Source organism: Hibiscus syriacus, unplaced genomic scaffold, assembly GCF_006381635.1.
Source record: "Hibiscus syriacus cultivar Baekdansim isolate YM2019G1 unplaced genomic scaffold, ASM638163v2 tig00110163_pilon, whole genome shotgun sequence".
In the NCBI taxonomy this organism is placed as follows: Eukaryota; Viridiplantae; Streptophyta; class Magnoliopsida; order Malvales; family Malvaceae; genus Hibiscus; species Hibiscus syriacus.
Genome location: NW_024062610.1, coordinates 1687504 through 1706230, shown reverse-complemented (window position 1 = coordinate 1706230; position 18727 = coordinate 1687504). Strand labels below are relative to the sequence as shown.

The 18727-nt window shown below is 32.1% G+C and overlaps 2 protein-coding genes and 1 pseudogene across 3 annotated transcripts; all 3 read right to left on the bottom strand.

Moving 5' to 3' along the window:
- Nucleotides 1–1389: 1389 nt before the first annotated feature.
- LOC120216719 lies at nucleotides 1390–17962 on the bottom strand. Of its 2 annotated transcripts, XM_039214067.1 has the most exons (4): nucleotides 17713–17962; nucleotides 16238–16455; nucleotides 14276–14287; nucleotides 1390–1401 (listed from the first exon to the last, which is right to left on the bottom strand). In XM_039214067.1, the coding sequence occupies exons 1-2, from the start codon at nucleotides 17823–17825 to the stop codon at nucleotides 16248–16250; spliced, it is 321 nt and encodes a 106-aa protein (XP_039069998.1). In that variant the 5' UTR covers nucleotides 17826–17962; the 3' UTR covers nucleotides 1390–1401; nucleotides 14276–14287; nucleotides 16238–16247. The 2 variants fall into 2 exon arrangements, 1 of the variants encoding a protein (XP_039069998.1); XR_005525076.1 differs by lacking the exons at nucleotides 1390–1401; nucleotides 14276–14287 and adding an exon at nucleotides 15928–16134 and having other exon boundaries at nucleotides 16179–16455; nucleotides 17713–17860.
- On the bottom strand, nucleotides 4237–5607 carry LOC120216717 (cytokinin riboside 5'-monophosphate phosphoribohydrolase LOG5-like). The gene is made up of 7 exons (XM_039214065.1): nucleotides 5430–5607; nucleotides 5254–5351; nucleotides 5125–5155; nucleotides 4957–5056; nucleotides 4773–4843; nucleotides 4512–4655; nucleotides 4237–4387 (listed from the first exon to the last, which is right to left on the bottom strand). The coding sequence occupies exons 1-7, from the start codon at nucleotides 5547–5549 to the stop codon at nucleotides 4289–4291; spliced, it is 663 nt and encodes a 220-aa protein (XP_039069996.1). The 5' UTR covers nucleotides 5550–5607; the 3' UTR covers nucleotides 4237–4288.
- On the bottom strand, nucleotides 5730–7923 carry LOC120216786 (annotated as a pseudogene).
- Nucleotides 17963–18727: the final 765 nt, after the last annotated feature.

The window sequence follows — 18727 nt, the reverse complement described above, 5'->3', positions numbered from 1 at the left end:
TTTTAAATTTACTTTAAATTCTCATAATATTTCGACTGTTTTCAGATTATCCTCGCTGTCTTCCATCGAACAATATACTTGTTCTTTAGCAAGTAATATTTTATTTTTTTTTGAGGATTTCTTTAGCAACTAATTATATCATCTTTCACAAATTTCCTTATTATTTATCTTCATCACTCTTTTAAAGTTCAGATATAGTTGTGGAATGTTCGATGAAGTTCTACAGTACGGCAACTTAATATAAGGGTTAAAAAAAGACGTTATCGATTTTGTTATTATTTAAATAACAAAACTGGTAAAAAAATTACTTAAAACATTATTATTTTTACTTAAAATATTAATTTTTTTAACATTTTCAGTAAAAGTGTCCAATAATAACAAAATTAATAGAAAAAATAACAAAATTGGTAGTTTTTTAACAAATCCGGTAAAGCGCTCAATAATAACAAAACTGGTAGTGCTTTATCAAAATCGGTAAAGAGTCCAATAATAACAAAATCTATAAAAATAATAATGTTTTCGATAATTTTTTTATCGATTTTATTATTTAAATAATGACAAAATTAATAGTATCTTTTTTAAGTCGTATATTAAACTGTCGCAAATGAGTATTTTCAAGAATGTTCGTGGTGATTAAAAACTTTTTTTTTACCTAAATCATTTGTTTCCCGAGCTACCACTTTAATACGTAGTTGATTGTCACCCATTGTACAATGTTGTCATTATACTATTGTCGACTACCTTTGCTTTTTTTTTTAAAGTTAAATTTACTTTCTAAAAAAATTATTGAGTGAAATATTTTATTCATTTAAAAAACAACAGTGCTCCAATGAGTAGTTTATTGATTGATTTTCTTAAATATTATAAAAGTTCGCCTTAGTTCAAATTGGAAAAAAATAATAATTTATTTGAGTTAATTAAAAAAATGAATAAATCAAATGACTAGATTTGATTAATTCAAAAATAATTTTTTTAATTTTAAAATCGAATTAAATATTTGTCACATCTAATGATATGTTGATTAGATATGAGTAAAAATTGATTTAATTTTAAAAAAATAAAAAAATGGAATTAATCAAATTTAATTATTTAACTTAATTTAAATTAAAGGAATTATTGTTCCTAAAGCTCACGAGTTTGAGCATCAACGACTACAATTAGGAGCATTTATTGTCAAATGATTGAAAATATTTAAAATAGATACTATTATGTAATCACATTAACCTAATAAAAAATTAAATTAAAATAATAAAATATCATTGATTAACTCAACTTATTCAAAAATTCTTCATTCAATTCTATCCGCACCAGGCCTTAAAATCAGCCCTGTCACCTTTTGACCGTTGAATATTTGGCGGCATTTGAAAAAGATAAGTCGTCCCCTACCTCCCGACTCCTTGAGTCCTTGTAGACTGATAATGAGCCCAAATTTTCTTTAGTTTTGAAGCAGTCATAAAAAAAACTTTAAATTATCAAGGTCTTTAATCTTGAACATGTCATGCAGATAGGTTTTAACTTGAAAATTTTCTTCCATATCTGCACTAGCAAGAGTAATATCATCAACATATATGACCAAGGCTGTAAACTTAGAACCTGTCCCCTTAAAAACATAGAAGAGTCAGAAACAGCCTGTATAAAATTCTGAGAAAGCAAAACGGCAGTTAACTTCTCATTCCATTTCTTACTTGCCTGTTTTAAACAATATAAACTCTTATTCAGCTTACAAACAGCAATAGACTGATTAGTATTAAAACCAGGAGGCAAATCTATGTACACCTCTTCTTGCAAATCACCATGTAAGAAAGCATTATTAATATCCAACTGACACAAATTCCAATTTTTTATAGGGAAAATCCTCAAAAACCTACTTTTATCATCAACTACAGTAAAATAATAAATATGTCCATATATGCTCTTAACAGGAAAAGGTTCCCACACATCCATATGAATTAGATCAAAACAAGCATTAGAAACACTTTGACTAACAGGAAAAATAAGTCTTTTATGTTTGGCTAAATGACAAACTTCACAATCCAAAGTACAATCAATAGAAATATCACTGTTCAACTGAGAAAAAAAAAACTCATACTCTGCCTAGCAGGATGTCCTAGCCGATTATGCCAAAGACTATTACTCATAGTAGAACAAGCAGAAGATTCTTGAGGTTCACTAGTTTCCAATTCATACAAACCATCAACTAGATTAGCTATACCAGTCGTCTTCCGAAGATTCAAATCCTGTCTAACACAAGAAGTAAATTAAAAAATCAAACAGCAAGAACCATCTCTTGTAAGCTGTGAGGTAGAAATTAAATTGAAAGTGTAACCGGTATAAAGAATACATCCTTGAGAATTAACTTGGTGAAACTTCAACAGTTCCTATACGAGTCACTTTAACTAATTGATTATTAGGAAGACTAAAAAACTTGTTATCAATAGGATAATATCCCTAAAATAACAAATGGAATTCACAATATGATCTGTAGCTCCCGAGTCTACAATCCATTTAGCTCTAGGAAATTGACCAAAGCAAGAAAAGCCATAGCTGACCCAGACAGAGATGCTGCACCAAAAACCGAAGACAGTGCATTGACTTGAGATGCTAAGGTCTGTGAAACCTCTTTCTATTTTATCAAAAATAACAAGCTATTGTATTGTTCCTTAGTAAGGGAAACAGAACCACTTGTTGCGTTCAAGGAATCAGAACTTATAGATTCACGCTTATCAGAATAAGAAACTTGACTTGCTTTTCCAGTCTATTCTCAATTAGAAGTTTTATAGCCAGGAGGAAAACCATGCTTGCGATAACACTTATCAATAGAATGCCCATAGACACCATAGTATGTGCAAGTTGGGTTTTTTTCGAGAATTAAAGGGCTTCTTTGAATTAAATCCATGTCCAGAATTATCAAAATGGGTATTCCTATTATTATGCATATTCCTTCCAGCAAACAAAATGTTACTCATTTGCAGAACCGCTAACAGTAATTGACCTCTCATGTTGAACAACAAGAGCAAAAATCTCATTTATAGCAGGCATGGGTTTCATCATTAGAATATGTGATTTCTAAACAAAGAATTCTCATTCAAATCTTTCAAGATTTAACTATAAAGTCTTGCTTCCTGTATTCTTTTACAGTACAATCGCATGCAGTCAATGGCCGCAAATTGCACATTTCATTCTGTACTATTTTCAATTGCGTGTAATAAGCAGTCACAGTACGTGTATCTTGTTGTAAAGAAAATAATTCTTGTTGCAAGTCGGAAATTCGCATCAAATCTCCTTGAGAAAACCTATCAAAATGATCAACCCAAAGATCGTAAGCGTAATCGATCCACATTACGTTTTGCCCAATTTCGGAATTTAGGGTTCATTGAAGCCAAGAAAGGACAAGATTATTGCACTTGAATCACGCCTGATACATCAGATCGTCTTCTCACGGTGCTTTGATCGAACCATCGACAAAACGCAACTTGTTCTCGGAGATTAACGACATCCGCATCGACCTCGCCCAACTGTGATAATTGCTTCCAGTCAACAAAGCAGACGTTAGAACAAGTGAAGGATTCTCATTTGAGTGGATGTAATATTCACTACTCGGGTCATCATTCTTGAAAGACTGAAACGAATCGCCCGAATTCAAAGAAGCAGTATTCTCTGATACCATAACAGCGTTTGTAGAAAAGAGGAAAAGAAACTTTTTTTATTAAAAAGTAAACTAAGCCTTTTACAATTATTTATACACTGCTATCAACACCAAGTATGACTAACTATAACTACGTAAGTTTTTAACTAACCATACACATTAACACACACTGTTAACGAATACTCCATAAGAGATCGTTACATTATCCAAACTCCAGAGGCTGAAAAGATTTGGTAGAAGCAAGCAATAGCGTGAGAGATGGGGGTCTCTGCACAGCACTAGAACGGAAACAGCAGGCGTGGAAAACAGAATTTAAAGCTTTTATGGTTTTTGCTTGGTGTTCTTTTCCAAAGGAAGCATATATATGGCACTGAAAATTACCAACATCCATTTCTGTCCACAAAGGAGTTAAAGTTAACAAGAAACAACCATGAACATATATTAACAATTTTGATTCATTAATTTTTCGTCCCATGGATTTTCTTCTTTCTATCCTCCACAGTAATACAGTTGACGCAAAATTTGAAAGGATAAACCCTACCCTACCTACTTGCTTACTTACATTTGCAAAATATTTTTTTTAATTAAACAAAATATTAAAATTAAAAAATTAAAAGGGAGACCATTGTTATCTTTCTTTAGCTAACAAGCAATTTCAGTTTGCAAAGATGAATTGAGCTCCAATTGTTTAGCCTCCCACCTTGCTTTAGCAATAACTCCATCATGCATTGGCACGTATTCCTATATATATATATATAATATATATATATATATTCAAACAAAACGCTATCCTAAGTTTTCGGAACACATACATAAATACACAATAATATAATTGAATAATATGAAAAGCTGAAAATAAACCCACCTCGAGTTTTTGGACAACTTGTCTTGCAGTTGGAGCAGAGACAATGATATTACGTTGGGTTGGTTTGATGAAGCCATCATCCACGGCTTTGTCTAGGAAGGTGAGCAAATAATCATAGTAGCCATCCACATTAACCAAGCCAACCTGTTGGCCATTACATGAAACAGAAACAAGTTAAGAATGTTGGAGAAATAGTTTCAGAAAACCAGTTTCGACCAACAGATTGATTCATCAGGATGATGAGACATGAAATGTCTTTACAGGCTTGTCGTGGATTCCAAGCTGGGCCCATGCTGTGACTTCTAGCAACTCTTCAAGGGTTCCATATCCACCTGGTTTAATTAAATTTAGTTGAAAATAAACAATAATTAAGTTAATTAATTACTTATAAAGATACAATTCATGAGTGGCTGTGGCATACATTTGAAAGTTGAAAGGGACCTGCCTGGTAAGGCGATAAAACAGTCAGAATGGCGGACCATCTCGGCTTTCCTTTGGTGCATGTCTGCAACAGCTTTCACCTCTCCCACTGTTTCCCCAGTTATCTGCTTAACCAAAACACAAGGGCATTAACATTAAGAAATAGGAAAATCAAGATTGAGAAAGTATATACCTCTTTGTTCATCAGTGTTTTGGGGATAATTCTGCGGAATGAATCAAAGAAAAATCAACAAACGAGATATGAAATGTACATAACAGATCCCAACCAAGAGAAGAATATGCATGTATTGGTATTTGGTACCCTAAAACGTGGCCTCCACCGCGGTGGACTTCCTGAGAAACCAAACCCATTAACCCCACGCTTCCTCCTCCATAAACAAGATCCAACTTGCGGGACACCTTGAACATGGAATGAAAACCCAAGGAATCGAGATTAGTCGCAAGTTGTTAGCATGTTACGAGGAAAGAGTAGAGTACCAGTTCTTGTCCCAGCTCTAGGGCAGCATCGCGATAGCAGTTTCTCTTGCCGGGGCTGCTTCCACAAAAGACGCAAACTCTTTTGAACCTGCTGGAATTCAATGCTTTATTCTCATCCATATCTCTCTTTTCTTTCTATTTTCCTCTACTTTTGGTGCTTGATTTTGCTGCTCTCTCTGTTTTGATTGATTTAACCTAAAAGCTAAAGGTTATATCCAAAGTTTCTATCAGCAAGGACGACCCTATAGCCGAAAGGGAACATGGGAATACACCATTTATAGGAGCCCCCAAATTTGTAATTCAATACTGATCATTTTTGTTACACGTGGTACCACGCTGTGCCTCGAAAACCCCGAGATTTTTGCTATACCAAATTCGCCGACAGTATTCCTTTTTTTCTTTTCTCCTACAAACAAATTCTAAATACACTTAATCATTTTATAATAAATGATTAATCATTCTAATGTAATTATTAATGTTCGAACTCGTGATCTTTAATAACAACATCAGTTCCTTTTAATCATTATAGTAAGTTGATTCTGTCTTTAATAGTATATTATGATTTTGGATATGTGTGAGAGTAGTGTCCATCAATAAATAATAATGCAATCACTATTGGTCTATCTTATAAGCCTATCAACATTATGATGACGAAGCGAATGGATCCGTCACTAGTGGTGGAACTTAGTGATAGAATCTGGGGCGAGTTAAAACTTAAAAAATGGGAGGTTTAAATTAAAATTTGTAAAAATTTTGAGGGGTTTAGTTTACATTTTAAAAAAAATTAGGGTCTAACTAAATCTTTTGAAATTTTACTAGGCTTAATAATAAATTTTAAAATTATGGGAGGATATTTAATTAAGAATATTAACAAATTTTAAAGTTTAATTTGAATTTTTTTAAAAATATTAAGAGGACTAAGTTAATTTTTTTTGAAAACTTTAAAGGTATGAATTATAATTTTTTAAAGGATAAACTACACAAATGGTCACTAATGTTTGAGTAAATTTTTGTTTTCATCATTAATGTTTCAAAAGTTACAAATCGGTTACTAACGTTATCGTTTGTTACAAATTGGAGAACACACATTTGTTACTAACATTTTCATCATTATCGTTTGTTACAATCGTGATGGAAAACACACGTAGACCGTTATCTGCTTACCTATATTGTTGATCACCATAGTGGAGAATTGTTAAAATCCCTTTAACATGTGCTTTACCAAATATTTAATAAAAAATAATTAATAAATCAATTAACGGTGGAGAATCAAGATTTAATAATAAAAGAAAAAGGTCTAACCTTTTTCAAATTTTTAACCTTTTCTTCTTCCATTTCTCCATGAGATAATCAATTTCAAAGAGGGTTTGAGAGAGAAAAGAGAATCTACAATTCTCCTTCACTTGAAAGACTGAAACTTGTTCATTCATCGAAAACCCCAAGCAACACAACAGCCAAAATCGCCTTCCCATCTCTGTATAAGCTGTGAAAAAAGCTGTATCTGGAAACCCACCATTGATAACAAGCTTCCTCTGGTTCAAGTTCCCAAAAAATGAACATTCCATTCTAGGATGAACAAGCTTGAGGTATTTGGCTACGACGAACTTAGCAAAAGAAGAATATGGGTTTTGAACTAGAAAGAATTTCGGCTGAGCAGTTTTCAAGCTCTTGAATTCGTTGAAATATTCCTCCTTTGTGACCCCGAAATCATGAGAAACAAAGCCTTCTAACATTGTTTTACACACAAAAGATTCAAAGACAAAGCATCGATGGCTTTGTTTTGCCAGAATGGTACCAGGTTCAATACTTTTATGAGTTACATCAACATCCCATTTTGCTTTCTCCATCTCCTTCATCATCAACCTCACGAACTACAAACAAATTTTATTGTAAAGTTCAAAACTTGAACGAAATCACTTGGATTCATCGTTGTGAACTTGATATTATCGAACATTGAAAGAAGTCCACTTTCGTTTAGTTTCTTCTCCATGGACCTGTTTAAAAAGGTGCAATCTTTAAGCTGTTTATGGTGTAAAGCAATGTCTACAACTTTTCTTTCGATATCATATTCCAGCTTCTTGATATTGATCTCGGCAGTGCACATCAAGCTTTGTTGTTCTTGGATCTCGGCGAGCATCAAACTGACTTGTGGTGAAACATCAAGCTCATGCTTTAAAAACTTGTGCTTCAGCTCCGAAAACACTTTGAGTTGTTCCACGACAACTTGGTCGGCGGCTTGAATGGCGTCGCTGTTATAAGGGTTTTGAACCATTTGTAGCTCGGCGTAAGCAGCTTTGATGGAAGTGAAACTGGCGAAAACCATGGCCACCAGAGCTTCCAAGGCAGCACCTCTTCGGTTAACATCGGAGGCACTGTGGGAGCCATTTTCAATCCCATTGCTTGAAGCAATTTTTGTGGTGGTTATTAGGTTGACGACCCTTTGAAAAGTTCTTGCTAGTTTGCTCTTATGGTTGTCATTGTTGAAAGCTGGTTTGAGTTGGATTGTTTACATTGTTGAGCTTGAGCATAAAAAAGAACAAAAGTGAAGATGGTATGTTTGAAAAGCAACAAATGAACAAATTTATTATTAAACCTTGATTTCCCCATTAATTTATTTATCAATTAAATTTTCATTAAATATTTGGTAAAGCACTGGTCAAAGGGATTCCAACATTTCTCTATTGTGGCGGTCAACCATCCAGATAAGCAGATAACGATCCACGTGTATTTTCTGTCACGCTTGTTAACGGCTGTTAACGTCGAGTAACTAATTTGTAACAAACGATAACGTTAGTGACTAATTTGTGACTTTTAAAACATCAATGGTAAAAACAAAAATTTACTCAAATATTAGTGACCATTTGTATAGTTTACTCTTTTTTAAATTTTAGGGGCTATGACCCCACTAGCACCTTTTTAGTTCTGCCGTTGTCCGTCAAGTGTATGTCATGGATGTGTCAAATAACCTCATTTTAAAATAATTTAATATTCTCTAATAATTTTTCCAAAGGATGTGTTACCAAGGCACAACCATGCGTAATAACATATAGTGGGAAGGAAAAAAACAAATTTAAGGATGGAATTGTTGAAACCAAACTAATTGGAAGTCAGTGAAATTGCAAATTTGGGTCATAAGATAGTTCCAAAAGTAGTCACACGTATGGAGCATGTTTTTGAGTGGGGGACACAATTGCTATATAAGTCGCCGTTACATTACCATTTAGTTCCCAATGCCGATCCCAACTTCATAAAGCCATTTCGATCTATAATATATCAACATTACATTCCAATGATTACTAATAAGACGAACTCTCAGTGGTTTTAATGATATGCACTATGATAAAAGGGCAAATGACAATAATCACAGTGCACTGCAATATGAAATTTAATTAAATGATAAAAGGGCCTGTGGAAACTGGAATAACTACTACTTACAAAATCCAAGTGAGAATGCTACTTTAAACCACTATTTTATTCAATTATAACTTGAGGAAAATCTCGAAGCCAAGTGGAGAAGGCGCGAATGGCCCACGGAAAAAAGACAGGTGGTCCGGTCGCAGAGCTGGCAAATGAGAGGCCCATTTTTAAAAAATTGATCAACTTCTGGGCGTCGACTAGTTCCGTATAGCATCCCAAGTCCAACAATATTACCACACGTGGCGTAGATAAGAAACACTTGGATATCCTTTCGGAACTTTACAACCCACAAATTTACGCTTCCCCAGTTACCGTAGACTAGTCCAACGGAGTTGGCTTATATAGCAGTCAAATTCGAATTTTTTTATATTTGTTAATGTTTATTGTTCTCATTATTTCCTATTTTTTTTTATTAAAATTGTATATAGACATATCTGCTTAAATTCTCAATTTTAATTTTATCTTTTATTTGTTTATAATTAATTATTCTGATTTTGATTTTTGACTCATCCTTCTATTGAAGCGAATATGATTCAAGTAAGAAGCCAACTACAGTGCCAAGTATTGAGCCTTATCAATGGAGAAAGGAATGGGGTATGGCTGTCATTTTCTTCAAAGGAAAAATGGTTTCTTGAGTTGAAAATAAGGAAAGGATATATATGCATATGGTATATGATAGGATGTCTTATCCCCAAAATGATTTTCAACTAATTGAGCCAATCCTCGTCTTGGACCTACCATATTCCTTTTACTTCAACAGGGCCTCCACCCTACCCACCAACACAATCACATCCAAATACAGTAGTAAATATTAACTAATTCTACACTAATCTTATTTCGTTAATCTTTCTCAAAATATGTTGCATCTTAGTTGCAGGAATTTTCCTTCGTCACTTCTAGTTGCTGCAACTTGCAAGTATAAAAACAAAACCATGTATAGAGGTCTAGGTTTATATATATATACACTTTGATATTTTTCTAGCTATGCCTATATATATCAAAAGATCACTCGACCTGATTTCAATATACTATATATATCTTAATAAATAACTCTATGTCATTTAGTTATTGGGTTCACGTCCATTTACACAATATAATTTTTTTAGTTTTACATTAATTTAAGATTATTGGATGAGTGAAGATAGGCGACTGAGATTATCTACTCATTATTTTTTTCAATGAATAACTTCTCATTTCATATTATATTAATCTCAGTTGTCTATTTTCATTCATTAAATGACTCCAAATTAGTGTAAAATGTTTTGGTTTTAAATTGTGTAGTTGGATCATACTTATTGATTATTATATCGATTATAATACTTTATTTTTTAAAATTATATTTTAGTTATTTAACTAAAAGTTATTATAAACATGCCATTATACTTTTGAAAATAAAAGGAAAGTTGAAATGTTTAACGCAATATAGTATAATAATAATAATTTTAGTCTTCAAATTTATAAATCTTGTTTAGTTCAATTCAAATTTGAAAGAATTTAATTACTGTAATTTTTTATATTTAAAAAGATAAAATACTAAAAATATACCTTAACTGAATAGTTATTTTAGTATATATCTCTTTAAACACTTTAACCGATAATCTTTTTGTTTTTAATCAAAATATTCATTTTTGGGATAAAAATCAGTAATTGAGTAAGGTAAACACTTAATTTTATGGTCACGTTTGATATGAAAATATCATAAAAATATTAAATTGATAGTAATTTTTCTAATATAAAATATAAATTTATTGAATTATTTTAAAATTTAAAAAATAATGTATTAAACCGCATTAGGCTTTCATTTTAAATATAATGGTAAAAATAATCAGTTTGTAATAATAATTTAATAAAATTAACAAATTATTTTTTTTACTAAAGAAATATTTGTTTGTAATTAAATTAATAATTGAATGACTTAAAATATAATTCACCCTGTATTATTGTTTTCATTTTGGAGGCAGAAATTTGCATATGAGATTTGATATCCATTATATATATTTATGCCTCTTTCGTGCTCATCAGGTTTATCTTTAATATAAGAAAATTATATTTGTTATTTTGTGCTTTACGTATACAAATTTTTAAGATTTTTGTTTTCCAGAAAACATTTTGATTCCTGGTCGCGTCACAAGCAAACAAAGTAGCCAGTCATTTTAGGCGTTATTATATTAAAAACCCTCAATAATTATTTTTCTTAAAAAATAATCCCCTTAGTAAATTTGTTAGAAAAATATCTTTCAAACTGTGATGATGACTTCACGTTCTGTAAAAAGTGATGTTAAATCTTACGTTTTATGAAAAATGAGTTTTATGCATTTATTATTAATTTATCTAATATTAAATGACTTTGTCTAAAAAAAGTTTATAGATTTCTCTATTTATAAAACACGAGATTTATTAAACAAATTTTATAAGACTCAAGATAATCTTACATGATCCGTTTAAAGGTATTTTTCTAACAAATTTAATAAGAATGTACCATTCAAAAAAAATTATGAGGAATTTTTATATAATAATGTCTCGTTGTAGTGGAAGCCTTTTTAGACCTTTTGCAGGAGAAAAGAAAAGTTGTCCCATTAAGCTTTTTGGTCTGTAATGATATTTAACTTATTGGCTGAGACTTTTGAGGTTGGAATAGTAAATAAAATTTTAAATTAGTTTAAGGGTCATCTTTGTCTCTATAATAGATCAGATTTATTATTTTCACTCATATCGTATTTTCGTATTAATTTAGTCATCAATGTTATTTAATTTCATTATTCTATATCATTCCCCTAACCTAAAATCTTAAATTATAAATCCTAAGTTAGTGTTTATAGGTAATAGGATTATGATTTAGGGTTTAGGCTTTATAATTTAAGGTTTTAAGTGAAGGGTAGGGTAATAGAATGATGTAATTGAGTAACTTCATGAGTTAAATTAATGCGAAAATAGATATGAATTAAAATAATAAATTAAGTCTATTACAAGAACAAAAGTTACCCTTTTGCTTCTTCGGTTTAAAAACATTGTAAATAGTGTCACGAAGACTAGCTTTGTTCCACTCACCTGTCAAATAGAGAATTTAATCCTTTAATAAAAATTAGGAAAATTATTGTGTGTATGTTTTTTTTCCCTAAATATTTTCATAAATGTCCAACAGTCGCACGATTTTGAACTAAATTTAAAATCAAATTAAGTAAAACCCTAAATATGAGGGTGCAATCAATTTTTCCTCAAGTAACTAAATATGGCATTTTCAATTAATTTTGTTAACTTTTGCATTATCTTTATTTACTTGCTGTTATTCGCTAAATGTGAGATTCATTCCCACAATATTAAACCCAGCGAGCAAATGGATCGAGACCACAATCACATATTTCATCCTCTCATGGGATCTATAAATATTGAAGAAACTTCACAAAAGTTTATTGGAAATTCCCCAGGAGGATTATTATTGAATCAAGTTTTACATACAGGGTAGACATAACCAGCTTATTTACAACTCTAACGTCAACTATTTCTGGAAAAAAAAAACAAAATATATAATTGGAGCTTCAGTTTTCGTCTCATCATGATCACAGTCCCATTTCATCATCACTTTATTTAAACTGGAGAAAATTAACAGAACACATTCAGAGCAGCATCTGCGCGGGTCATCCATAAGAAAATAATCTTCTTCAGGCTACGGCTAAACACATTGCCACTAATCATTGAAGTCGAAAGCAAGTTTCGTTCATGTCGCATTTCATTCTATAGTAAGTACTTCCTAAACATGCTTATATGCACATCTTTCTATTGACAACAAACACATAAAGAGGGGGAAAAGAAATAACCATCGACTGGCAAAACATATTAATGTTAAACTTCCTAACTCCAAACTAAATGAAAAAAAAAGGAAAATATAAAATTACATAATAACTATATAGCTATTAATGCTGATGCAAGTCCTAGATTTATCTCTCCTCTATTCTTGTTTTAACCATGATCCTAAATTCTTTATGTATGCAAATGTCATCAATTATGTTACAAATATAAACACCATTACACTTTCAACTTATAGACTTGAAGCAATGTATAGTCATAATAAACTAGTGTTACTGAAAAATAAATAAATAAATAAAGTTTTCGAGCATCAAAGAATAAATGACTCCCCTTCCACCTGTGTTAAACTAACCTATCAGAAATGTGCCAAATTACACAAAACAGAAACTAAACAAGTCATGCTAGGCGATCACATGAAAACAAAAGCGGTACCTAATGCATGTCTCCATGGTCATAAGAGTGGTCATCATGGCCCTCCCAAGGGTGTCGCCAACCCTAAGATTAAGAGACAAAGTCAGCCCAAGAATGAAATGAAGTTACAACGAATAAGGAAGATTATGAAGACAGTTGAAAAGAGGAATCTCTTACCAAAACTACAGGACCATCTTGCTTAGCCCGATAAAGGACCCAAAACCTGAACCACCAGAATTTGAGAAACTTTAGAAAATCCACCAGCATTGTAGTATCAAAGTTTTCAATTTTGCAAGGAACTTTCTACTACAATTATTATTATTATTATTATTATTATTATTATTATTATTATTATTATTATTATTATTATTATTATTATCTGTAGCATAACACACCAATAATAAATATTCGAATGAAAGTCACAACTTCCATGGATCATGATCCCTAACGAAAATTTTGCAGCCTAACCCGGAAAACAAGCGAAGTCTAAAACATAAACTCCCTGAAAATCAAGTTAATTTGATTCAAATTCAATCCTGTACTTTAGAAGTTGATTCTTCCCTCTCAAGGTATATCATTCTTTTAGCTGTGCTAATTTAAATTGCACCCAATTCGCCGATGAGTAGCTCAGCATATCCATTCAATAAAAAAGCAAAATTGACGGATTGGGAATTATATAGTTAAGCGTGTTTTATTCGATAAGACAGATTTAAAGCTACATATTGACGAAAAACATGACAAATGAATATTCAGATTGAGGCAAACTAAAAGGGAGGGAGGGAAAAGAAGAGATTACCACATGACAGCGCACAAGACTTTTCCGGTGACGGCATGCCATCTCTTAGGGTGATGCAAAGTTACACCTTTGTACCTCCATGACTACCTCCCATCCCTCTATCTCTCCGTTAACTGAACCCAAAATCACCAGAAATGGTCTCAGATGTTCGAAGCTGAAATTGTGGCTCTCGACTCAAACTCAGCTGAGTTTATCACTAGATTGTATTGTATCTTTGATTTGAACGATCCCAACCGTCGATGGGAAATTGAACAATGAATCCGCCTGATTCTTATATGTGCTGGACAGGATCATGAGCTCGTTTCTGATACTGGGCTTTTGGGTATTTATTCTTACAATGAGATCCACTGAAACCCAAGCTCTTTTTCATCCGCTGTGATCTTCGTTGAATTCATTGTGAACTCCGTTGTAGGCTCAGCAAAATCCAAAACAAAGCAACGCATAAACGTACGCAAATATTTCTTTATAAAAAGAATCATGCATAACTCTTTGGTGACACCATTATATCATTGTAATCAAACGGTAGTTAAAGTCATCATTCAAGCTATATATGCATATATTCATATTAAGATCATATGTTTGGTTTCCCTTGCATATTCCTCGATTTGGGTTGATTGTTTGACTTGCAATTCAGGACAAATTGTTAACAAAAGTCAACCATGCTTGCATAGCATGAAGAAAAATAAATTCATAGTTATCTTCATTAATTTGTTGAGTATTCTATTTTTAATATTGTTTAAAAAAGTGTATGTACTCATAAAAATATAAAATTATGAAATATATTTAAAATTTTGCATAATATAATTTTATAGTAATAAAATTAATTCAATAAAAGATAAAATAATAAATTATAAGGTGCTTGTTCCACTAAAAACAGATTTTGAAAAATGTTAAAATTTATCAAACAATGCAAAATAGTTTAACGGTATCATCCAAAAACCATAAAATAATTTATTTAAACTGTTTTTAGTATGTACTGGCAGAGTTATTCGTACCAGAACCTGTTTACAATTTTGAGACAGAAAGAAAAGCTAAAAACTTTCTTCTTGTGACTGCCACTGCAGGCCGTGTTTATTCGCATAATCAGCTCAAAGAAACTGGTGGCCCTAGGAAGGAAGCGGAAAACGGTGGCTGGCATTGGATTTGGAAGAGGCAAGTCATTCTGTCGATGAGACACGTTTTGTTGTTCCCTTGGCGAACATATCTCCGCACCAACTTTTTCAAAAATCTCTTCAGATTGTCGGAGGAAGAGTTCGGATTGTCTAGAATGGCCCTAAAACTTTGCCAAGTGAGCTGCATTCTCGGAGTATGTAGTTTCATTGGTTCAAAGACACGTCTCCGAATTACCAGAGGCATTGTTCGTGTTATCGGACTTGACCATTGCTTAACAAGAATTTTGTTGAAGCTCATTATGCCGTGAAAAAAAAATCAAAATTTGATTTTAGAACTACTTTAATTGTATAATGATTTTTCATTCGAAAAATGACTAATTTAAAACATATGAATAGTCAAATAATACATTTACAACTCTTAATAATTGAAAAATCATTTGTATACTTTACCTTTAATCTTTTTGTCCCGTGATCGGGTTAAAAAGGAATTTACACCATAAAAGTCATCTCACAGTGCAAAATGACGTGGATGATTTATATGCCAAGGGAAGGCTTGATTGGGGTACCCCAATCAAACAAGAGACAAGACTTTGATTTTCTGCGTTCTAAATGCCCTGGGGATCATTGCTTTTGCTTTAAGAGGCCATACACTGACTTGAATTTCAGGTTTTTAATAAATTCCCAAGAGATTGGATGTCTCGATCAAAAAGTATAAATAGATAGAGAAAAGGAATTATTAAGTATTGTATAATTTAATAGTGGACAGTAGAACTCTTCAACCTACGTGTACTATTGATCTGTTGCAAATCAACTTTACGGGTGTATCATTCATACATGCAAAAATGTTTCAATCACTCACGGCATCTACTCCTATTCTCTGATGTCTTTATGACCACAACCAAGTCTGCATACGTTACAAAATAAAGCAAACATTGTTTAATACATTCCCACCTGGATCAGCATTCTAAATTTAATTTCTCACAGCTACGAATAGGGGAAAAAAGGTAGTGAGAACCGCCCTGTACCTTAAAATTAACTGCTACCCAGTTCAATTAGAGCATCCCAACTTTCCACCTCAATTAAATTAGACTCCCCAATGGTTCCTCAAATTTTGAGGTGATCATATCGAAACCGTATTCCAGCATCAGCTAGCCTTGGGCCAATTCACATTCTCTTTACCACAGTAAGCATGAACAAAATGCAATGATCAATAGATCTCAAATTTAAACCACAAGTTGATCCCTTTTTTTTAAAACCCAAGCCAAGCTTCATGTAGTTCTACATAGATAACGGAAGAAGCATCCTCCTTTTCTTTTTCCTATCCAATCTAATTTGTTTTGTGATTTTCATGCAGAGAAGCAATAGCATAGTTATGCATACTAGGATAAAGGCAAGTTGCATATGCCTAAAATATAAAGAAACAGCTGAAAAAACCAGGAAAGCTAAAATAACAAGTTCCCATATAACAAAGAGCACAACATCGACCCTGCAATCACGAAACAAGAAAGTGCAATGATTAGATAACAGGGCAAAGAAGACCAAATGAAAGGATCACAATAAAACTAGCTAGTCTGTATGTCACATTCTCAAATAATAGGTTGGAATCTCCTGCCTCGTATAATTTATTTAATCTAATTGTAACCCTACAAATATTTCAAAACTTTTTGGAACTACACATGCATAAGTAGCAAAAAACATCAAATGAACACATGCTGCAAAGTATAAGTTCAATGTCAACAGCTTAATGTTTTCAACTTATGGCATCAAGGCTTCTCAATCTGAGCAATAAGGACACCTAGCCTAATGTTCAATGATCTCGGATAATCCAAACAAATTCTGAAGAACCTATTCCCAAGATTGATAAGCATTCTGCTCTTCTGGATACTTCAAAGCTGAGAAAAAACTAGAGATACACATAATATACAACCGTTACAGCTGAACCAACGGCATCTACCATCATACAGTTAATTCACACTAAAACCACCCAATTCATTGATTCAGTTGAAAATATAAAATGTAAAACCCGGCAGACAAGTAGAAAAGTAAGGGTTAGCAAGATAACAACAATGTCATAACTCATAAGTACACCTAAAGCTGATTTGCGAGGGCTACCGTATTATCAGAACCTGTACTCATCTCCACAACAAACTCTCAGTCCCACGAATCAGCTACATGATACACACTGGAGGAATTTTCTAATTCTCTGGTCACCCCCAAGGGGCAGGCTTCTTCCAGCCATCTTATTTCTATTTCTGATGAAAACTAAGATGAACCAACGGTTTCAAATATTATCGGTCTATACTTTTTGAGGGTCTAATTAACATATTTCGGCCTCAATAGCAGTCCATAAAAACTAAGAGTTAATTTCGCTTCTTGAACCAACTAAAATTTCAAAGTATTTCCAAACAATAATTTGATTGCTCTAAAAATCTTTGCTCCGCCCCAATTCTTAGTAAATGTATCATTGGATTGAAAAGTGGAATTTATTTTTGAAAAATAAAAAATATAGAGAGAACCACAGCTGAACTTTTTATCTGAATTATATTATAAACGCAAACCGGTAAAATTTTCCGATCGAAGTTCAAACTAATGGAAAAAAAATCATAACCATACCGTAAAGAACAAAGATCTTGATATAGAATCAAAACCAGGTTAAAACAGTTACGAATTCCAACGTTATATTCGAAAGAGAAAAATTAACGGAAAAAATACCGAAAAACGCAAATAATGGAATTAGATATACCTAGAAGAAGTAAAATTAGACGTTGAAGTGAAAATCGAAACGGAGGCCCAATCGTGCTTGGATCGAATCTGATACTCTCTCAACTGCTCTGCTAAATTTGATCGCGTTATCATCGCTTCCTTCCTTCTTTCCCTGACTATCGACCTTCTGTTTTGCTGGTGTTTGGAGGTTAAAAATTCGTTGAAATTTGAGAATTTACTGAGCAGTATGCGGATCGGAGCTATAAAAAAGTAGGTGACAGCATCAATTTTAGATTCAATTTTGGCCTCGGTTCGTTGCGTTGGCATTCCGTAGACCCTCTCTTAATTTTCTTTCTACCTCACTCCAATCCTAATTTTTTTTTTGACTCGAAAAATTGTTTTTTTACTTTATTCGATTAAAAAATTCAACTCAAAAATTTCATAAATTTGAATCTACGGGAAAAAATTTAAGTTCAAATCGAGTTGTATTATAACTTGAATAATTAAAATAACTCAAATTTTTTAATAATTAATAGAATTTTTAAGTTTGAGTCGACTCTATTAATTTTATATAATATGTGTATATCACATATAAAAAAAATATATATGTATTGAATTTTTTATCAAAAATCACACATGAATAGATTATATATATATATATATATATATATGATCATAAAAAATCATTAAATTGAAATCAAATAATATAATAATATTATAAATATTAATAAATAAATTTAAACACAAACTCAAAAATTTGACTCGATTCGAAAAAATTTTAAATCAATTCCGAATTGAAAATTAGGATTCATCAACTAGAATAACTCGAAATTTTTTTTCTCAACTTGATCGAATGTTTACCCCTACCTCTAATTACCCTCTCATTTTCATTTTTTTTCTTTTCTTTTTTATTCCCCAAATAGCTGAAAATAAAATAATGAATTCCTTTAAAAGAATAGAAGCATAGCCGGCGTGTTTGACGGGCTTTAAGTTCAACTGAGCATGGTTTTTTTACCCAATACCTTAGGCAGGTAAATTACTTAGGGTATTGGGGC